Genomic DNA, 20,533 nt, shown 5'->3' with positions numbered 1-20,533 from the left:
ATCTTAAAACTTCAGATCTGGGTAAGAGGCAGAAGGCGTTTTTTTGTTTTTTTTTTTGCTGAAGGCAGATTTTTTTTTTTCTTCTTGCACCTAAAGGGACAGAATGGGGCTCGACAATGCAACACAAAAGAGAGCCGAGTCTGAATTCTAATAATAATGATTATAATAATAAGGAGCCGCTCATTACTCGCCACCGCCGCCACCGCTGTGGCGTTCCTTAAACAGCGAGGTCCGAGCTGCGCCGCCGACACACTTAATGACTCGCTCATTGTGCCTGTGATTACCAGCCTGTAGCCTGCAAAGCCAATTATTCTCACTCTCAGAAACCGTATTGTCGCCGACTTATTCGATTAGAAAAAGCTCCGGCGCACTTCAGTCGGCCGCAGAAATGAGGGAAAAAAGTCCAGCCGTCGCTTCAGACGGCGCCTGCTGACATGTTTGTGACGCCTCGTGATGTCACAAAGGGCAACGGTCAGCGAGCGCAGGTCCAACAAAAGCATCGGCTTTGGCAGTGGGGGCGCTGTAAACACCGGGCTAACTCTGCTGCTTCCTGAAGATCCAGGAAGGTTTTTTTTTAATAAAATCGTGCTAATTATTTCTACCCACCTGCTTAACTGGCTGCATTGACACGAGTGGCTTTAAACAGATCATTTTATTTCTCGCCAAATAAAACGAAGAATGAAACTGAAGAATAATTCTCCACTCCTGCAGACTCTAAAATAACAACAACTCCATTTGAAAATGACTGATGCACCTTTGCACCACTGTGTTTGTTTTGTTCCTTACGCAAATGTGTGCATGCGCGCACGTGGATCTGCGTGCATTGCGCGCGCGTGTGTGTGTGTGTGTGTGTGTGTGTGTGTGTGTGTGTGTGTGTGTGTGTGTGTGTGCTTGTGTATCGGAGGGTGGAGAAAACAAAACAGATCCGAGGCGTAAAAAAGTTGCATTTAATGAAGTTTAGTGCTGCTTTGATTGATGCACTGATGAGAATCCAGAGCGCCAACAGTGGGAGGAAAACTGTGTCTCTCCCTCTGTGTGTGTGTGTGTGTGTGTGTGTGTGTGTGTGTGTGTGTTTGTGTGTGCGCGTACAATTGTGTTTGTGGGTCCATACTTTCATGTCCCATCGGCAAAAAGCTTTTCCAACAGCAGCGTGTTGAGTGCAGCGGCTCCCCGGCAGCTACATTATCTGGAATGTATTTAGCACAGTTGAGTGGTGGCTGCTTATCTGGGCCATGACTTCACAGGAGTGATGTGCGTGTGTGTGTATCTGTGTGTGTGTGTGTGTCTGTGTGAACTTTGATGTCGCGCTGCAAACTCCATTGTGCCTCCGCCACCACCAGACGAAACGGGGGTTCGCAGAGAGAGATTTGACCGGATCCGAAGCCGCTCTCGATCTGCCACCGCCGCCCCTCCCACAAAGACAACAACGGGTGACACCCACGCACACACACAAATACACACACTGGGAGTGACGGATCAAGTCGGAGCGGAGGTGAGCAGGCGGGATTACAGCGAGGAGGCTGCGGCGACATCAAAGCTACTGCAGATTAGCCGCCGGGAGGCTAATCCACACGTTTGACACGCCGGCAGCAGCGACTGCGGCGATGGCACAGTGATGACGATGATGATGATGATGATGATGATTTTTTTTTTCGTTTAACACACTCTAGATAAAGAAACACCGCGTGCAAACACCGTGCAGGACACGTGCACAGACAGCGGCTCCACCTGTCACACTGATTACACGCTCGCGTGTGCATGAAATGCGTCTGTGATAATGGAATTCTTGACCGCGCACACTCTTGGAGCAAGTCGCGTTTGTTTATGCTCGTTCGGCTCCCTCTCGCCGTCGCTAGCGACGTCGGCGCTACAATGTTTCCAGCGCGATGATGACGATCCAGCAAGGTTCGAAGACGCATGTCGCACATGGGTGAGACTGCTCATAAGCTGTAGTTAGCTTCTGCGGAGTCCCATTTTTACAAACAAAGTCTTGGATCGATTGTATTTTAATTGATTTGTAAAATAAAATAAACTGAACTGTTTCTCTTTTAATGGGAATGATGCAAGTAACCAAGAAAAAACAAAAAACAAAACAAGATTTAAAAAAGTTGCTCACTTTTTAAAGTAGCACGGCTGCTGTCCGATGCTAACGGAGACGTAGCTGCCAGCGTTCAGGTAGCTTCCCTCGATGGTGATTCTGGTGCCGCCGGATATTGGACCCTGAGACGGCTGGATGCGGGTGAAGAAGGGAGTCTGGAGGAGGGAACAGATGGGAAGAGGTGCAGGTTTTGTAGATTTAGAGACGTAAAACGAATAAAAATGATTCCTTTCGCGTCTTTAGCCGTAGCAAAACGTCTTTGCGGTCCGCGGAATTTGTCGTTTTTACGTTGAAAGTTACGATGCCGTCGCAGTTCTTACCACGAAGGTGAAGGGCCGGGGCGACAAGGCCCTGTAGTCGTTCACGCAGTCCCTCACACACACCTCCACCTGGGCCTCCTGCACCCGGAAGTTGGTGGCGTCGTTGAGCAAACACACAATCCTGAGGAGCAGACGGACAGTCGGAGGGGAAGAGAGTGAGGAGAGTGAGGAGAGGTCGGGCAGGTTTTACACAATTTTTGAGTGCAGACTGAACTGGATTGAGACGTCGATCAAAGCAAATCATTGACAAAAGAAAACTTAAATTCAGGATGGACACTATCCATATTTCTTTAATGGGAGCCTCTGGCAGCATCCAACAGTCAGTCTGTCTGGTTGGTTTATTGGTTAATATCCTTCAAAACATCAACAGTATTTCCTGATGAATGCTTTTTTTTTGTTGTTGCTTAAATTGGGAAACATCAACACGACAAAATAGAATTCACAATTACGCGACAAAGAACCAGAAGACAACAAACAACTGATTGTTCATATTAAAACAGCAAACAACTCTTTGTCGTCTGCTCTGAGTTACGAACACAGTTGCAGTGTGTCAAGCTCTCTCACACACACACACACACACACACACACACACACACACACACACACACACACAATAGGAAAATGGGTAAGATGTGGAAAAATTGTGCAAACATTACATGTGACATATTTGCGGCAGCGCGGAAATACGACAATGATAATGTGTGAAATAACCTCTGCGTGTGTGCGTGTGTGCGTGTGTTTGCATGCGTGCTATATTTGAATAGCGACGCCCGCACTTCCACACGCCTGCTCTCCCCGCTAAGTGCCCTGCGGAGAGATTGTTTGATCTGAGTGAACCCAATCCGTCAGCCGGGTTGGACCCCGCGGAGGAGTAAATGTCAGGACGGAGGGATGAAAGAACTTTAGACGGCGAGTAATGGAGGAAAAGACGAAGATGGAATTTACATACCTGCACAGATGGGGGGTAAAAAAAAAAAAAAAAGATGTATTGATACAAGAAAAAGACGCGCTATCGCTGCAGAGGTTTTTTTTTTTTCTGTTTGTATTTTGTTGTATTTTGTGTTTCCCTGTTTGAAAACAGTTGGGCGCAGAGTGCACGGACCCTGCAAGGCTTTCGTCGCCCCCTGCTGGCACCTCCCCCCTCCCCCCGGGCCCCGCACGGACCCCGCACGGACCCACCTCTCTGCGCTGACGTACTCCTCCTCCACCGGCACGCAGGGCACCTTCCCCAACCTGACCCCCATCTGGATGTCCCGGAACTGCAGGCCCAAGTTCTCCCCCAGGATGGTGACTCTGGTTCCCCCCTGCCGAGGGCCCGTCTCTGGGAACAACTGGAGGAGGAGGAGAAGGAGGAGGAGAAGGAGGAAGAGTGAGATGCAGAACGTTGTTGACTATTGCAAATAAAAGCTTCCTCACACACATTCCAGGAGGCGCTTCCACACGCAGAGACACCCCGGGCAGCATCAGGTGATCATGTGATCAGGTTTGGCGGCGTCCTAATGAGGAAAAATCGGCGGAGCCGCCGCCGAACGAGCGATGACGAGGCAATGAAGAGAGGCTGAGAAGACATCTGGGAGCCGAGCGGCGAAATCTGGCGCGTTTAATTGAAACTTATTACTCCCGACTTGGTCTTCGCCTGCCGGCCGCAGCCTAACGGTGATTTATCTGTCCCGACGCTGGTGGCGAACGGGGACAGGTGCGCGGCGACAACAAGCAAAACCACGGTGACTGATGGACGGCGGCTGTCAGCGGGAAGGGCGGACACATGGTCCTGCTGCTGCAGCACCGGCGCAGGTCGAAAAACAGCGTCTCGAACGCCGTTTAAACTGTCGCCTGTCTGGTTCTCCTGCAGCAGCGGCGTGACCGCGAAGTCCAGACTTGACTAACAGGATGAGCCGGAAGGAGAAAGAACCAGGAAGTCCTGAACTGAAGCCCTGAATTTTTCGGCAGAGCGGAAAGTCTCTTTAGCAGATTCACCGGGGGGAAATGAGCTATAGGCTAGGCCCAAGTTTTTTCAACCTTTTTTGAGCTAACACACATTTTTTACATTGAAAAAGATCAAATAGCACACCACCAACGAAACAAATGATAAAATGACACGTTTTAGCCCAGTAATGACAATACAGTCTCTTAATTTCTGGGCCTGGGAGGAAAATAGGCTCACATTCCTGTCAAAGCACAAAAATGAAATGGGATTTATTTATTTATTTTTTTTTTGGAGCAATAAAGTGAAATTGGATAACTTTCCATGGCACACCTGACATTATCTCATGGTACACTCGTGTGCCGCAGCACAGTAGTTGAAAAACACTGGGTTAGGCTACTTGCCTCTGATTGGCCAAGACTCCTTACATCTATCCGTCGTCCTAACCCAATCAGAAGCAAGTATAATAATAATAATAATAATAACAATAATAACACTTTTAACTCAAGCATAAAAATACTTAAAATTCTAAATAATCAGACACAAAGTGTTTTTTTTTTGTTTTTTTTCTTTAAAAACACTTCCAGACTAAGTGGCTCCCAGCAGAGCCGCTGGTGTCCAAGCCTGGGGGCTCTACGGCTCCCCCTACAGATGTTCTGCCGCCCCCACACTGGGCTCCGTGTGGTTTCAGAGGAACGCAGCCGTGAAAACCAAGGAAAACATCTCGGTGCGCCAGGCGACCGACCGCCCAGCCCTGGGACATAAACCCTGGCTGAGCCACAGGACTGAGAGGCAACAGAAAAATGTACCGATGAAAAAAAAAGAAGAAAAAAAAAAAGAAAATGTTCGCCAAAACCGCCGCTGATGGGAACACTTTTCTTGGTACAACCATCACGCTGCAAAACCGACCGACGTGGGATTCAGGCACTTAAAGCGATTTCTCGGCGGCCACCCGCGACTTCTTTTGATGCGGACCTGCTGTTTGTGTCCAACCGTCTGCTTTTGAAGACGTCACGGTGCCTGAGTGTGGTCGCTCCTGAGGATTACACGGCTGCATCGAGATTTTTTTTTTCCTTCTTCCCAGGTGGTATAATCAAGTCTGACGAGGTAGCCGAGTGTTAGCTTCAAGTCCGCGGGTCATTACTTCGTCTGATCTCATCATGAGCAGCAGGAGGAACCTTCACACTCAACACCGACCGGTGATTCATGGGTTCTCAATCAGGCTAACATCCCAGAATCGTCGTTTACTCTCGGGCTCAGTCGCCCCTTCAAACTTTTTTGCTCTGGCTATTCGACTAAAGTTAGCGTGAAGGTGTGTTGATGAGCTCTATCGAGCATGCTAAAAGTTTTAAATATTAAAGGGGCAACAGCCAATACTTCCAAGTACCACATCAAGAGTAAAATTTGGTTTGGGATACAAATGAGACCCAATTGTTTTGAACATCTCGTTCTATTCGAGCAAAATTTATCATCGCTGGACCAGTTTAACACCTCGCCGACACCAAAATGTCATCTTCCGCAGAAAGTGGCTCGCCGTTGTGAAATGTCAGCGTGGCGTGAAAAGGGGAGGGAAAAAACAAACAACCGCAAAACAGGCGTTTAGACTGTGAGACTTTGTGCCATTGTGCGAACTAATTACCGGCTGAGGCCAAAGAGGCAGAGAGTCTGTTCCGGCAGTGACCCATTTGGCTTGTGCTCGGATTTTGAGGGCAAAAAAAAAAAAAAAAAAAAGAAAAAGAAAAGACGAAAAGAAAGAAAAATGGGACATTCGGCTCTGAAGAGGCTGGATAATGACACAGAAAATCAGACTTGATGGACGCCTGAACCTATTAATTAGATGAGCCAAGCTGTAATATTATAATCCAACAATGTGTATTTTTTTCCCTTCCCGACACGTAGAACTGACTCCGTGTGGCTGCTGCCTGGTCGGTGGTGCCTGACCGTTAATTACTGGCAACACTTAAGTCCTTTTTAACCTCTTGCTACCACCGCTTACATAAAGTTAGCTCAGCCGTACATGAAGCTCGAAATTGATGGCAACAACTGCCGATGTTCTCTTTGCATAATGTTGCTTTAATCACTTAGGGACCTCAGTTTCTTTCTAAGAGTTGTGGGAAGAAAAAAAATGAAATTACGTTTTGCTTAGAAGAAATACGTTGGCACTATGTTTGTTTGGCGGGCACAAAAAACAACACAAAAATCTTCTCTGTGGTGGTCAAAAACGCACTGGTGGTATTTTGTTGTGCATGCAGGCCCCGCAGGAGCTTCCTGTAGTTCAAATCCCCGACTTCATGTTGGATTCTGACGAATCGCTTAAAGTGCGTCACGGCTAGCGGACTAGCCTAAAGCCTAGCAGGATCTCCGCGGAGACTTGGGACGCAGTCGGGAGACTTGAAAGCAGGACAAGATCAGATAAGCGGCGCACCGCTGTGGAAGCGGACGCCAAAGGCTCGCTAATGGGACTTCAAGCGGCTTCTCAGACTCGTCGCCGCTGCGATTTAACACAACGATGCGGCATCGGAGCTCATCGCCGCGGCTGTCAAAAGTGGGGAATAGAGCCGAGTACGGACGCGTGAAAGGGAACCCAGTGTGGACTGACCAGCAGGGTGGTGTGATAGAGGGAGAAAATCAGCAAGGATAAAGAATTTTCATAAAAACACTAAACAAACAACCTAGAAAGTTACAAAACAGTCTGAGTCAGAGGCAATAGAAAACATTTATAAATATAAAGGGGAAAAAAAACAACTAGCTGGAGTCTCACTTGACTCACTGGTGTACATGCAAGGCTTCCTATTGGTTCGACACTGGATCAGTGTCCCCACCCTCCGTCAGCCTGCAGCTTCTTAGGACTGAGGCGAGTTAAACGGTTCACAGGCTGCCAGTTGCAACTAACCCCCTTCCTGTTTCTAGGTCCCGCCTCTTTCTCTTCAAACAGATGCTGATTGGTCTGCTCCTGATTGAATTTAAAAACACTTTCATCATCAAGAAGGACGCGCAAGCTAGCCGCTGCTATCGCCACCACTGGACGTTCCTCCTCAGCGGACTCTGATTGGTCCGTTCGCGATCCCGCTTCCTGAAAACGACCCGGACGGGAGCGCCTACGGATGTGCAAGATTTCAGGCGTTCATGCCACCGCTCAGGAGCCACCGTTTCACCTCTTCTACCTCGTTGCAACGGAAGACTGGCGAAAGCTCCCGCCTCTTTCTCGCCGTGTGCTCAGTTGTTTTTCCTTGTGTTTCTCACAGGCACAGTCGGTTCAAGTCGAGCAAAATTTCGTGAGAAATGTGGCAGCTGAAAGTGAAAAAAAAAAAAAAAAAAAAAAAACTTGTGGCCATGTTGTTGACTGAATGCAGCAGGGTTTTTTTTATACATTATTTAAGAGCCCTCAGCGTGAAAACGCTTAAATTTTAACGACACCCTGGTTGGCTCGCACTGCTTTGGAATTTGCAGCATTAAATCACTGACATATAGAATTTTTATTGATTTATCTATTCATCCCAGTCCCCTGCCCCCGTGTTTTGACAGCTCTTTCTGAATGGCCGTGGCCGGGGATCCGTCGGAGGCTGAGGCTGAGCGGCAGCAGTGGCGGCGTCGCTCTGGGGCTGCGGCGGCGTTTTATGCTGCAATTCTAACCACAAGTGGCCACATCAAATCCTCCATATTACAGCGGCGGTTTCCTAACAGCCTGTCATCCAGCCCTGCGCATTGTTTGCGTGTGTGTGTGTGTGTGTGTGTGTATGTGGCTGAGCGCTAACCAGAAGCACATGGTCCAGCTGCGGTTGCGAACTGGGAAAGTTCCACCGGCGGTTTTTTCAAGGGGGGAGTCTGGGAAAAATTCAATTTAGCGGAAATTTTTTTTATTTTTTTGAGTTGATTTTTTTTCCTGTTTTGCTTTTTTCTTCATTGTTTGTAAGGTTTTGATCAATTCGGTCGACCTCCGCGTCTTAAATTACGTCCTCTTTATTCGCTTCTGCCTTGTTTGCTCCTTGATGAGCGACAAACAGAACCGAAGCCGACGAGCGAATCTGTTCACCCGGTGCTGAACTTTCTCCCCTTCCCCCTTTTTTGCAATAACAAATAGAGAGAGAGAGAGAGGGGGGGGGGGGACAAAAAAAAAAGGGAAAACAACTACGAGACTCTCACAAGGACACACAAAATAAGCAGCCATGACTTGATGTAACAGGCGGCAACAGTAGCTGTTTCTGTGCCAAGGGCAGGCGGAAGGTCCCGACACGGCAGCGAGCCGTTAAAATAGGGCGGCTCTGATTGGCGGCTCGGGACACGCGGGGGCTTTTGCGACCGCGGGGGCGGTGGGGGGATGATGCAACGGGGCGCTAAGGTTCAGCCGCCTCGGAGCTCCGCAGGTGACATCGAGGCGGCGGCGGCGCTTGCCAACGGAGGGCGATGCTGAGCTCCGGTGGGAAAGATATATTTTGCTTTTTGGGCCTGTTGCCGACTGTGAATGAAGTCTTTAATTTTTAATGTGCGATGGCTCGCAGTTTGGTCGCATTTGAGCTTCGCACTGTATTCTAAGAGGCCAAGTGCAAACCCTCCTTTCAGTGTTTTTTTTTTTTTTTTTTTTTTTTTAAATTGCAAGTTCTTTTTGGAGGAAAAAAAATATGTGTTTATGTACATATTTGCAAGAAGTAATAAAGATTCTGGGCAAATGCAGCCAAACTCAGTCAGGATATTGTCCCTGAACCTCCATTTGCAACTAAGAACTCACCTTTTTTTTCCCCCATTTCTTATGGAGCCAATTTTGTGAAGAAACCTCAAGTAATATTCACAAAAATGTATCTTTCGGGAATAAAATGGATTCTGAAATTTGCAAAAACGGCCGTAGTTGATGGCCGTTACATTGCTTTATGGTTTTAATATCTTTAGCCAACTCGGCGTAAACGCACACAGTCTCACCAGCGACCTCGTTTAAAATACAGCACAAACAACTTGATGGGGGTGGGGGGGGGCAGGGGGGACGAACAGAACAAAAGGAAATAATTTAAACGGAGGTTGGGAAATGTTTCGACCAATCAGCGAGGGGGGGAGGGTTTAGGAGAAAGAGGCGGAGCCACATCCAGAGAAAAATAGCGGCGTAGACGACTCGTTTCCTTCCTCCGCTTCCTAATTGGCTCCGGTCTGTCGCCTCCTCCTGGCGTGAAACACAACTGACGCGTATGTGAAACGTTCCATCTGTCGCTCATTAAGCATTCACACGTTCCCCACCTTGGATATCTTGGGATGGGCGCAGCGGCTGTTCCCCGAGGAGGCGTGCATCCAGGCCCCGCCCTCCGCCAGCTGCAGCGCCAGGTTGGAGCTCCCGCCGCCGCCGGCAGCGCCGCCGCCGCCGCCGGTGCACTCCTGCCGGAGGGAGCACTTCCTGTCGTGGACGCACCAGCCGCACTCGAACCTGGGGTTGGCCTTCAGGCACATGCCGCAGCTGTCCCGCAGGGCTCTGCACTTGTAGAGGTGAGCTGGCGGAGCGGAGGACAAAAGAATCAGTCGGATCCTCGTTTTTTTAATATGCAAAACATGAGCAAATCTATTGTTGATGGAAACGGACGATGGAAATCAGCTATCAAGATAAAACCGCGTCTCGTTAGCGGTCGAAAAGTTTAATGGAAAATTTCACTTTTTGTAGCTTTTTCTGAGTAAAAAAAAAAAAACATGAACGATTTGTTTGTATATTTTCCTTGTTTTTCTTAAAAATTCTAAATATGAGGCATAACTGTTGGATGACAACATAGCTTTTTTTTTTAGGCTCAGATTCCAACTAACTCGCCGGCTAATGCAGCAAAACAACTGTTGCTTTTTCCAGGCAAAACCTGATTAATCAGATTCCAGCAGACATAATTTCATCTTCTTCTGTTATGGATGAACGTTTCAACTCTACAGAACTTTCTTTTCTTTTTTTTTTTGAAGCCAAACAGACAGTGTTGACTACACGAGCTAGCGTCATCTGTTCAAGCTAATACTGGACTTCAACGAAAGCCTCCCCTTTGGAACGTGCAAGTTGTAAAAAGTGTTGTTCTTCATCATGGTTAAAGCGAAGCAAGCTATTTCACACCCCATTAGTGGATCACATGCTAACCCAAGCAAGGCTGGCCAGCGCTGGCAGTCTGGCTCAAGTTACTTGAGTAAAAAAAAAAAAAAATATTGCAAAAAAAATTCTAATGGTAGCAAAATATATATCTGCATATATACATATATTTGCACGTTGGCAACAAACTATAGTAGAGAGCAGCGCGAATGTTAATCACTCATGCAACCGCTTAAAGCAGCGGGTGATTATTAGCGCTTAGAGTCCGTGACGGGGAGAAATAACTGTTTCCACTGATAAACACAAGAGGGAGAAGGGAAAAAAAAGAGTAAAAGGTGACCTCAAGGGATATAACAGAAAATTAATTTGACAGGTAATGTCTTCTAAAGGCGAGAGGGAGTTGATAATTTGCGTGTGTGTGTGTGTGAGTGTGTGCGGTTGGAGGAGACAGCGGAGAAGAAAAAAAAAATTACTTCAACTCTGCAGAGTGGAAAAAAGTCATTAAAAGTGGAGGAAGGAGGTAAACCCACCCACCCCCGAATAAACAGGCAGATGAATAAGTAATTAAGAGGTTCGACACCTGAATGTATGTGTGTGTGTGTTGTGTGTGTGTGTGTGTGTGTGTGTGTGGGGGGGGGGGGTTAATGAAAGCAGCTGCTACTGAGAATCATCGTGAGAATGGTAAGAGACGGCAAGGAAGCAAACAAAAAGCAGAGGGAATCAGGGGGAAGATGCCGGAGGAATAAAAGCTGAGGAGCAGATGCATTTCGAGTTTTCCAATTTCTTTTTCCAATCCCCACCCCCCCACCCCCGACCCCCCCCAAATTCTCAGCTGTTGTTGACCGCTGGACGACCTTTTGTTTTTCTTTTCTCGTCGCACCAGTCAGAGGCATCCAAAAAAACCAACGGAGGCAAAACTCATCAGAAGGTGGTGAAGGAAAAACAGCATGAGAGGGAATCTTCTCCACTTCCTCCTCCTCTACTTCCTCACCCTCTTCCTCACCCTCCTCAGCAGACAGACGGCAGCCGGACTTCAAAGACACAGCCCGTTTTTCTTTCTTTTCTCTCCGTCTTTTCCATCTGCCCGCCTTGGCCCCTTCGGCTTCGGCCCTAATCTGATTAGCCACGGATCTCGGCTTAAAAAGTAGCGCGCCGCTAATTAATCTGAGCCAAATGAATGATTTAATTAACATTAACATCTCCACTTTGCGGCGGGGCGCCGCCTGCGCTCGCAGACGGATAATGCGGCTCCGATTCGAAGAAGAAGAAGAAGAAGAAGAAGAAGAAGGAGAAGGAGGAGAAGGAGAAGGAGAGGAAGAAGAAGAATAGAAGAAGAAGAAAAAAGAGGCAGGGCCGGGACGGGGAGGGGAGGGATTACTGGCGGATGGAGTGAAAGAGGAGAAGAAAAGGACGGCCTTAATGAGATTTGTAGGAGTGAGGAGGGTTTTAAAGTGCACGTTTTGACAGTTTCAGACCTTTTGACACTGAGCGCCGCATGGGATTCATAATCCTAATAGGTTTTTCCCGAAGACGACACTTAAGCAACAATGAGCGTAATACATCGGCGGGAGGCTAATAGGGCTCGTTAGCTCGCGTGCTTCAGGAGTCGGTCAGCCGGATGGTGGGCCCGACTTTTTTGTCGGGAAGGCGGAGCCGGGAAGCCAAAGACCTTTAGGAGTTTTCACACTTGCGAGAAGTGTTGAAGTCCAACGTCACCGACGTCGCGCCTCAAAGGCTCATGTTGGGAGGAAGCAGCCCCGGGGCCCGTTGGGAGGGGGGGGGGAAGAAAAAAAAAGGTGTGCTCTCATTTTAGGTGTGAAAGTTTGCCTGATTTCTGGCTCATCCATCTTGAAGAAGTTGGATCTGAAGGGTGTTTAGCAGGTGTGGGAACCAATCAGGAGGGTTGAGGAGGAAGAGGTGGGTCAACTTTAGAGGTGAGAATAGGCAAAGACCTCGAGTGAGCTTCATCCATCTGCCGAACAGAACGCAGGTTTTGCAACTTGCAAACGTAGCAAACGTCCGCTGAGCAAAGCACTGCAGCACAGCGGGAATGATCTCATCCAAGTTCGAGAGATTTTCTGAGAGTCGCCTGATAAGTGACTTGGAAAGCAAAAGAAACCCAAAACAAACGTTGCATCCTCCACCCCCCGACTGAGAGACCCTCGAGACGCTTCTCATAGGAGCGGTATTAGCGCCAACAAATTGCATATTAACAACCATCCCATCAATCTTAGCTCGGGCCAAACGCTTTGCACCAATAAATAAATACCCAAATGGAATGTGGAGAATGACTCGACTGAGCGCCGAGTGGATTATTCACCAAATACGGGCCTCAGCCGAGTACTTATCTGATTAGAACTAGTCCTCCAATCCATTGTTCCGAATGAGAGTACCAGATCCATCTACTTGATTGCGCAGACATGCGATTATTTATTCTGTCGAGGGCTGGCGCTCAGCACACACGCCAGCGCTCTGGATGTTCTGAAAGTCCCCTCAGGAAGAGGCCAGCCAGCCGGGACCGGCAGAGAGGGAGGCCCGCGTCAGGAGGAGTGGGCTCGCAACCGAACAGCAGGCGGAAGAAGTGGGTCGGGGAGCGACGAGTGGCTGCTTTCCATCGGCAGCTGGCTGTCGGCTGGGTTTATCAGAAGCAGGTCAGAGGGAGTCAGAGGGCTAGCGGATAGCAGGCTGTCGAAAATATATATCGACGAGGGTGCAAAAATTTGGCAAAACTGTCGTACGAAACTTTTTTGTTTTTGCGGGGGGGGGGTTTGTACAAAAACCAAACATCAGAGAACGTTTAGGCAGCAGTAGCAAGACTTTAGTTGGTGTTCGGCACTCAAAAATAGTTACATTAGCCATGTGCTAGCACATTACTCATCTCTTTAAACCTAAAAAAACAAATTTGCTTTTGACAATTGAAAATTTCAAGGTGAAGTTGTGGCGCCCACTGTGTCTAATTACATTATTGCATGGCTACCTGCACTTGGAACCGCTGGCTTCTTCTCCCTGCGAACAAACAGTAGCGAAGGGACAGCGCTCGACGCTAACGAGCTAGAACAGCCTTCGCCGTCGCGTTTACGCAAAAACAAAAACAACTCAGTTGAAACACCAAAGAGCGCCACCGTCTGGCTGCTGTACTCCAGGCTTCCCTCATCACGTGTCACTGTCAACTTGTCCACCTCCCTCCAGTAAGAAGCCCTTTTTGCTGTATCTCAGGATTTTTCCAGCAGCTCCAGACGTTTCCAGGCTGCGTCGGGGATCTTTGTTGACGACAAATATCTCGCCAGCCGCGGCATTAAAACACACACACAGGAACACACACAGGAACACACACACACACACATACATTCAAAGTGTGCGACGCACTCCTGTGCGGACCTTGTATTATCCGGTGTAATGGCACGTTCTGAAGCCATTAGCCTCGGCCGCCCGATACATCACACTTGATAAAGAATTTTGGGACTGTTGGTAATTGTTTTCCACTTCATGCACAAACGGCCATTAAATAATAATAAATGTCGTCCCTTCCGTGTCGCCGTGTGCTTTTCTTTATCAGCCCACCATCCCCCTCCCCCAACCACCACCGCCGCCACACCCTGCATTTATCAACCTGTCGCCCGTCCGTCGCTCTTCCATCCTTTTTTTTTTTCCCCCTCCCTGCCTTTCACTCCTCTGAGCGTTGCACATTTGTTTATCCTCTTCTCTAATATCCGTCCCCATTAATTTCTGCCTCGGATGTTTTCTTTATTGCCGCCATCCTTCAATCACTCCCGAGCTCGAACTGACGAGCGTTTCATCCCCCCCCCCCCCCCCCCCGGAGACCAGAGAAGTGTTTTTTTTTAAATTTTTTAATAATTTTTTTCTACCTCCACCGCAGACGACGATGACGACGAGACACTTTCACCTCTCTCTCTTTTTTTTCCTTGACGGCTGTCAGAAGCAAAATTACAGATTTCTTGCGAGCAAGCGGGACGTGGTGAAAAAAAGATGTTTTCTTGAAGGAAAAAGCAGCTTTTTAGCTCTAACTGAGGCTTGAGACGTGGCAGGGGCTACCTTGGATGTTGGACGGGTTGTCGATGACGAAGGCGCCGTTCCACACCACGGAGAGGTCGACCGGGAGGTCGCTGATGTCGCCGCCCTCGTAGTCGTACTGAGGAGGGAAGAAGGAAAACAGACAATAAAACCACTGGGAAAGTGTTTATTCACAACGGATTCCATCTTGTTTGCGTGGCGATGCAGCCATAAATCCACATTCACTGAAACAGACACATTTCACAAATACACAATAACAGGTGGGTTACAGTCACAGTCCAGTGGAGGAGTGAATGAGGAAGGAAGGAGGGAAGGAAGGAGAGGAGAGGAGGGAAGAAGACAATAGAGAGGGTGAGGATGGGAGAGAGCGGGGGAGGCTGGATGGAAAGAAGTGAATAAAAGACGGCAGGAAAGCGGGGAGGAACTTATTCATGGCGGCGCGAGCTAAGTGGGCGGTCGAGGGTGAGGGAGAGCGGCGAGACGGGCGAGCGGCGCAAAGTGAAATTGGCATTTCCAATTTGCTCCCTGCCACACACAGGAAGTGATGGACGGGACTCCAGCACGGCCGCGTGGGCAACGAGGCTTGAGACACGGACACGCACGCACACGCACACGCACACGCGCACGCACACTCACACAACCACCTTTGCCGCCAGCGCTAACAGGCTCTGAACATATCCAAGGAGATAATAAGGAAGTCCGACATCTCCACAGAGTTCCGACAGCGCTGGGATCTCAGTGCGGCTCCAGGTTGGTCAGTCTGGGTTTTGAAACCTCAGCTCAGTTTAAAGGCACAGTCCGTGACTTCTTTTAATGGGAAAAAAATAAATGAAATAATTGTCACACAAATTAGCGTCACGTCATGTACAAATGGCTAACGGAAGCCTAAAGCAGAAACTGTGTTAAATCAGGCTGTATTATCGATTTATTATTGGTTTTATTACAACAAATAGTATTGTGCATTAACACTATTACTCATCATATGTCAATATATAATTTCAGCATTTTTTTTTGTATTCTGGATCTGGCCACCATAGCTGTGTTTACATGTCGGATGGCAAACCAGCTGTTGGTTAGATGCTTAGCTTGTTAGCCACCAGACTTACAAAGGAAAGAAGGAAAGTCAGCTGGTTAGTTTGATAGTTATTTTGCTGTAGTTCACTGGTGAACGGAAGGAAAGGACCAAAGTTGGACTAAAAGTAGCTGCAGCTGCAATGACGGGTTTACTGGCAGTTAGCTTGCGACTTTTGAGTCTATTTACACTGCGACAAAAAAATGTTTTTACAAAAGATCAGCCTGATTTTTTTTTGTATTTCTTTATCCTAAAACTTTGCATGAAACGAGGCACCCAAAAGCAGAAAGACAAATGGGGAGTGAGTCCTCGTGCACAGAGGAGCCACTGTGGCTAACGTTGGCAATCTGGTGACGCAGTGAGAAGAGGAGAAACCACAGGAATTATGGGATTCGAAGCAAAAAGCCTCCCTGATTGGTCAGTGCCTGCTGGCACAGCGTGACCCTGACGGGGCACATGTGGGTCTGGTCAGCTGACTTTCGTAGCATCCCACTGTATCTAGTCTGGGGTGAAACCACTGATTCATAGGCACGCACACACACTCTACAGCATGGCCCCTATTAAACTTTAAGGCCCTGCGACTCCACTTGTGCCGTCGTCACCAAACACACTGGCAGAGCCTGTTCTCCTCTCGCTCCCTGCCCACCTTCCCACCGCATCATGCTTTATTCATACGGCCACATTGGTTTCGCAACGCCGACAACCAACCGCAGTGCAAGGTGGCACCCGGGCACAATGTTTCACGCTGTCTCTCCTCCGTAGGGTGTGAAAACACACATTCTGGGGCGGCGCTAGAGCGAGAATTAGAGGACGGGAGAGCTGCTGGGGAGGTAGAAGTGAGTCGGAGAGAAAACAAAACACAAACGACCAATGACGCTGACTGCTAACTGCTAACTGGAAGACTGAGAGCCACTCAACGTCCTCCTAGACTCCAATGACGTGCAGTTGAAGTCGATGTAGGACAAAAAAAAATGTCTCTAATATACCAACTAGGAAATCTGATATCTGGTACAGGCTCCAACTGTGAAGACGCAGGTTAAACAGTAGATTAAATGGACGGATTGACGTCCATTGGGTGGTTTTGCCTTTTTAGCTGAGCCGAGAATGACGCTAACGCTAGCTAGTACGCACGCGAGACATTTGATTCCCCCGACTAGCGACGGGTCAGTGATCTCGCTGTCAGTGTGGTGGTTTTAACCATCCCACTGGAGGCCATCTGACAGGCAGGTGTCAAACTGACAGGATGGTTGGAAAGAAAAAAAGGAATAAAAAACATCTTTCCTGAATGATCTACGACAGGCAGGTGTCGTGATCCCAGCTGTGAGCGGAGAGGAGAGCTGGTCTGATACATGGAAGCCCTACGTCAACCTTCCAACTCAGAGCTCTTTAATGGAGTCATCATTAAAACAACGACACAGAAGAAAAAGAAGAGGCAGCAGCCGTGGTAACTGGTACGTGTACTTTAGTTCAGGATAAGCGCGAGAAAAAGAGAAAAAATAGAGAACAAACGCTGGATTCTGCTTCGTGAAGATGCAGAACGTGACTCTGCAGTGTTCATTCTCGACCAGGAAGTGTTTGAGTGCGTCAGTCGGTGATGATGTGACGATGTGGTGACGTACAGTATATTTCCTGTCCTCGAGCTACGTCGACTCCCGCCGCCGGCCTTAATTCATATTTACAGTCGCTGTTTCCATCGTTTGGCAGAAATCTTCTGCTATTAATACACAGCGCCATTAGCTCCACTGTGACTCCGCCTCCAGCTTTGCACTGACTTATAAAACAACAAAAATAAAAGTAGACAATAAAAACTAAACCCATGTGTGTGTGTGTGTGTGTGTGTGTGTGTTTGTGAAAGCATGTCGCAAGCCCCTTTAGAGAACCCCCTGAGGGCGCTATTGTTGTCTTTTGTGTTGTGATTTATTGTCCACGCTGGCGTTTTTCTCCATGCACTTCATTATCTTTTCTTTTTTATTTATTTATTTATTTTTGTCTCTATGGTTTTGGCCTGTGTGCGGCAGGATTTCCTCCACGCTAGCTCCCCTGCTGATTGGATGTTTTGGTGGCTTTAAAGTTCCTCCGGCTTTAAATAATTGATTGCAGGAGTGGTTTTAAGGGGAGGACGGGTGGATGGACCCCTCCGGCTGACGTGAGGCACGTGACACGTGCTCCTTTTGGTAAAGATTTGATCCGTAATTGGCAGAGCCGACCATGTGACACTTTGCGCCGGTCCTGGCGGGACCCCGGAGGTGGACGGCCCGGACTCGGCCCCCTCGGAGCTGCTGCAGATGAGCGATAAGACTCATTACTGGAGCCTCCAGCCAGATTCTCCGTAACGCTGCATGTGATTAATTCACCTGAAGCGGAGTGAGCGCCGCTCCTCTGCCCCCCCCCCAAAAAAAAAAAAAGACCCTTGGGAGGACAGGAGTGGAGAAGAAGAGCTGGAGATGGAAGAAGATGGAGGGAGTGGAGGAGGACAGAGGGAAGAAACGGACCAGGAAGTAGAAAGTGGAAGGTTTTTCTCCCACAACTTCCTGATGAATCTTCTTCTGCCCCGAGTGTCGTAAAGAACTTTTACCGTGCTTTGAAAAAATTCATTGGGGCAATAAAAATAAAAAAGAAAAAAAAAGGAATCTCTGAAACTCTGAAAGTCTATAAAATCTTTCAGTCACTAAAAATCACTTGATGGGAACAGGGCGGCAATCGCAACATTTGCGATTTTGCGACTTTTGTGTTTCCACCGTCCATGTGAAGTCGGAACAGCCCTCTGGTTCTTGGAGAAAACAAGAAGAAGAAGAAGAAGGAGAAGAAGAAGGAGAAGAAAGAGGAGGATGGAAGCCAGAGGAGGGGGTGGAGAGGGGTGACAGGAAGAGAAAGGAAAAAAGAGAGGGGGATGTCGGGTGAGGGGGCGGGGGGGAGGGGCAGAAACTACAAGGTGAGCACAAAGCCGTCGCCGTGGCCTCATTACAGCAACACGGCCACTCGCCGCCGCTCCATTCGTTATCTGCCGCCGCACTCGTTCATTCTGCCGCCACATGGATCGTCTCGGTGGACCGAGTCCGAGTCCCGGCGGAGCGCAGCAAGAGTGTGTGTGTGTGTGTGTGTGTGTGTGTGTGTGTGTGTGTGTGTGTCTGAGGGGGCCTAAAAACTGCCGATGTTAACAAAACAGAGCAGCTGGCTAGTGGAGGAGAAGGGAGGGGGGCGGGGGGTGTGCATGTGTGTGTGTGCGTCCTCGTGCAGGTCACCCTGCTGTAATTAGTCATGTTGAAGGGTACCTGAGTGTGTTAAGAATACATTGCCAGCATGCGCACACGCACACACACACACACACGCCACGCACACAGCTCCTCCTGTTCACCTCGTTTCAGCCAGGCTTTGATTCCGTGAGTTCAAGGTAATTTTACTTGATTATTACATTTTAATGACATTTTTTAATATAATTTAAGTTAGAACTTCATTTTTTTTTTTTTTTTGCATTTGTCTATTTACCAAAAAAAAAAAAAAAAAACCTCTCTAAAGAGTTTAGCGTGACTTTCAATCTCTGAATAGCAGTTATTGTTTCAACCTCCTAATCCTACTTCTGCTTTAACGACGCTTCAAACAACGTCAGGAAAGCAGACACACCAGATGGAACCAATGTCTGATCAGATTAGGAAAAGTATAGAAACGGCAAAATTTTGGGGGGGGGGTAAAAATTCTGAAAAAGAAAAAAAAAAATCCTAGAATTGGCAAAACAGTTTGCGGTGGTTTTGTCTTTCCGGGAACGGAGTGCTTCCTGTATCGCAATGTGACTTTGAATTTGTCTCGTTCATTAGCGTTTCACTGCAACGCGGCGCTCGTGTTTTAATTGTTTCCTTTATTAAAAGCAAACTTTAAAAATCAGCTAAAAAAAAAAAACACAACACGCTCCCACATCCCAACCCTCCACCCCCCACCCTCCATCCCCCCGGCTGCCACCAGCGAAGCTAAATCCGGTTCTGCCTGAGGAAAAAAAAACAACAAAAAAACGGGTCGTAAAATACACAGAGATCATACGGGGAGAGTTAATTAGATTCAAACAGCAACGGCCAACAAATCAACTACAAAAGGAAGCAAAGTGTGGCTGCCAGTGCAGAAGAAGCAGGGGATTAATTAGTGTGTAGTTGGAGAAAAACAACAAAACAAGTGTGTGGCACGTTTAGAGCGTTTCGCAGCTTTGCAGAGTTAAACACTCTGTGTGTGTGTGTGTGTGTGTGTGTGTTCATTTGTGTCTTTGTTGGTGTGTGTGTGTGTGTGTTCTATTTACAGGCTATTTATGAAAGTCTAGACAGGAGGAGTAAAGTCTAGACTGACAACACACACACACACACACACACACACACACACACACATGGACTTCCACTCTGCTAAAATTGATGCTGCTGCCAACATCAATGCCAGATGCATGGACGCGGACACACTCACACACGCACGCACACACATGCTCTGCCAGCCTGTGTGCGTCGGAGTAATAAATCATGTAAAGCAGGTTGCTGGTTGTTGCTGGTTGTTGCTGATGCTACAGTCTCCGTCTGCTCCACATGATTAGGAAGAGGATCATGTGGAGAATCTCCATATGTCTGCAGCGCGCTGGGCCTCCGCAACCCCTGGGGACACTCGCAGTGCGTGTGTGTGTGTTGCTAGTGTGTGTTTCTGCAGCGACTAGGCGACTAGTTCACTCCAAAGTCCCAGGAGTGTTTTTTTTTTTTTTTTTTTTTTTTATCGATATGCGACTTCGATGTTTCAGTGTCAGGGAAATTCACGCACACACACACACACACACACACGCACACACACACACGCACACACATGCAGACACACACACACACACACACAAACGGCTGCAGGGCTAATTTTCTCCGTGATTTATTGCGCTACACTGTCTAATGAGCCTCCGGTACTCGGGGTCGTCAGGGGGAGGGGCTGCGGCGTTTGATGTCACAAGACGACCAATAAGAAGAAAGACGATAAATCATAAACTTCTTCTTTTTTTTTCTGTGCACGGCCGCCTCCACCTTCTGCTGCCTGGTTAATC

General features: G+C 48.1%; 1 protein-coding gene across 3 annotated transcripts in view; it reads right to left on the bottom strand.

Moving 5' to 3' along the window:
• Positions 1 to 20,533, bottom strand: part of LOC142888365 (plexin-A1-like) — a 190,303-nt gene that overhangs the window by 39,854 nt on the left and 129,916 nt on the right. For all 3 annotated transcript variants that reach the window (XM_076026601.1, XM_076026604.1, XM_076026602.1), the window contains exons 11-15: positions 14,433 to 14,529; positions 9,566 to 9,813; positions 3,598 to 3,749; positions 2,419 to 2,539; positions 2,117 to 2,253 (exon numbers count right to left, since the gene is read on the bottom strand). In XM_076026601.1, coding sequence (XP_075882716.1) covers positions 2,117 to 2,253; positions 2,419 to 2,539; positions 3,598 to 3,749; positions 9,566 to 9,813; positions 14,433 to 14,529 — 755 coding nt within the window. The remainder of the gene's footprint in view (positions 1 to 2,116; positions 2,254 to 2,418; positions 2,540 to 3,597; positions 3,750 to 9,565; positions 9,814 to 14,432; positions 14,530 to 20,533) is intronic.

This window comes from Nelusetta ayraudi, unplaced genomic scaffold (assembly GCF_046127955.1).
Source record: "Nelusetta ayraudi isolate G7.1 ecotype Tasmania unplaced genomic scaffold, CSIRO-AGI_Nayr_v1 ptg000019l, whole genome shotgun sequence".
In the NCBI taxonomy this organism is placed as follows: Eukaryota; Metazoa; Chordata; class Actinopteri; order Tetraodontiformes; family Monacanthidae; genus Nelusetta; species Nelusetta ayraudi.
This window is presented reverse-complemented; position numbering and strand designations above follow the sequence as displayed.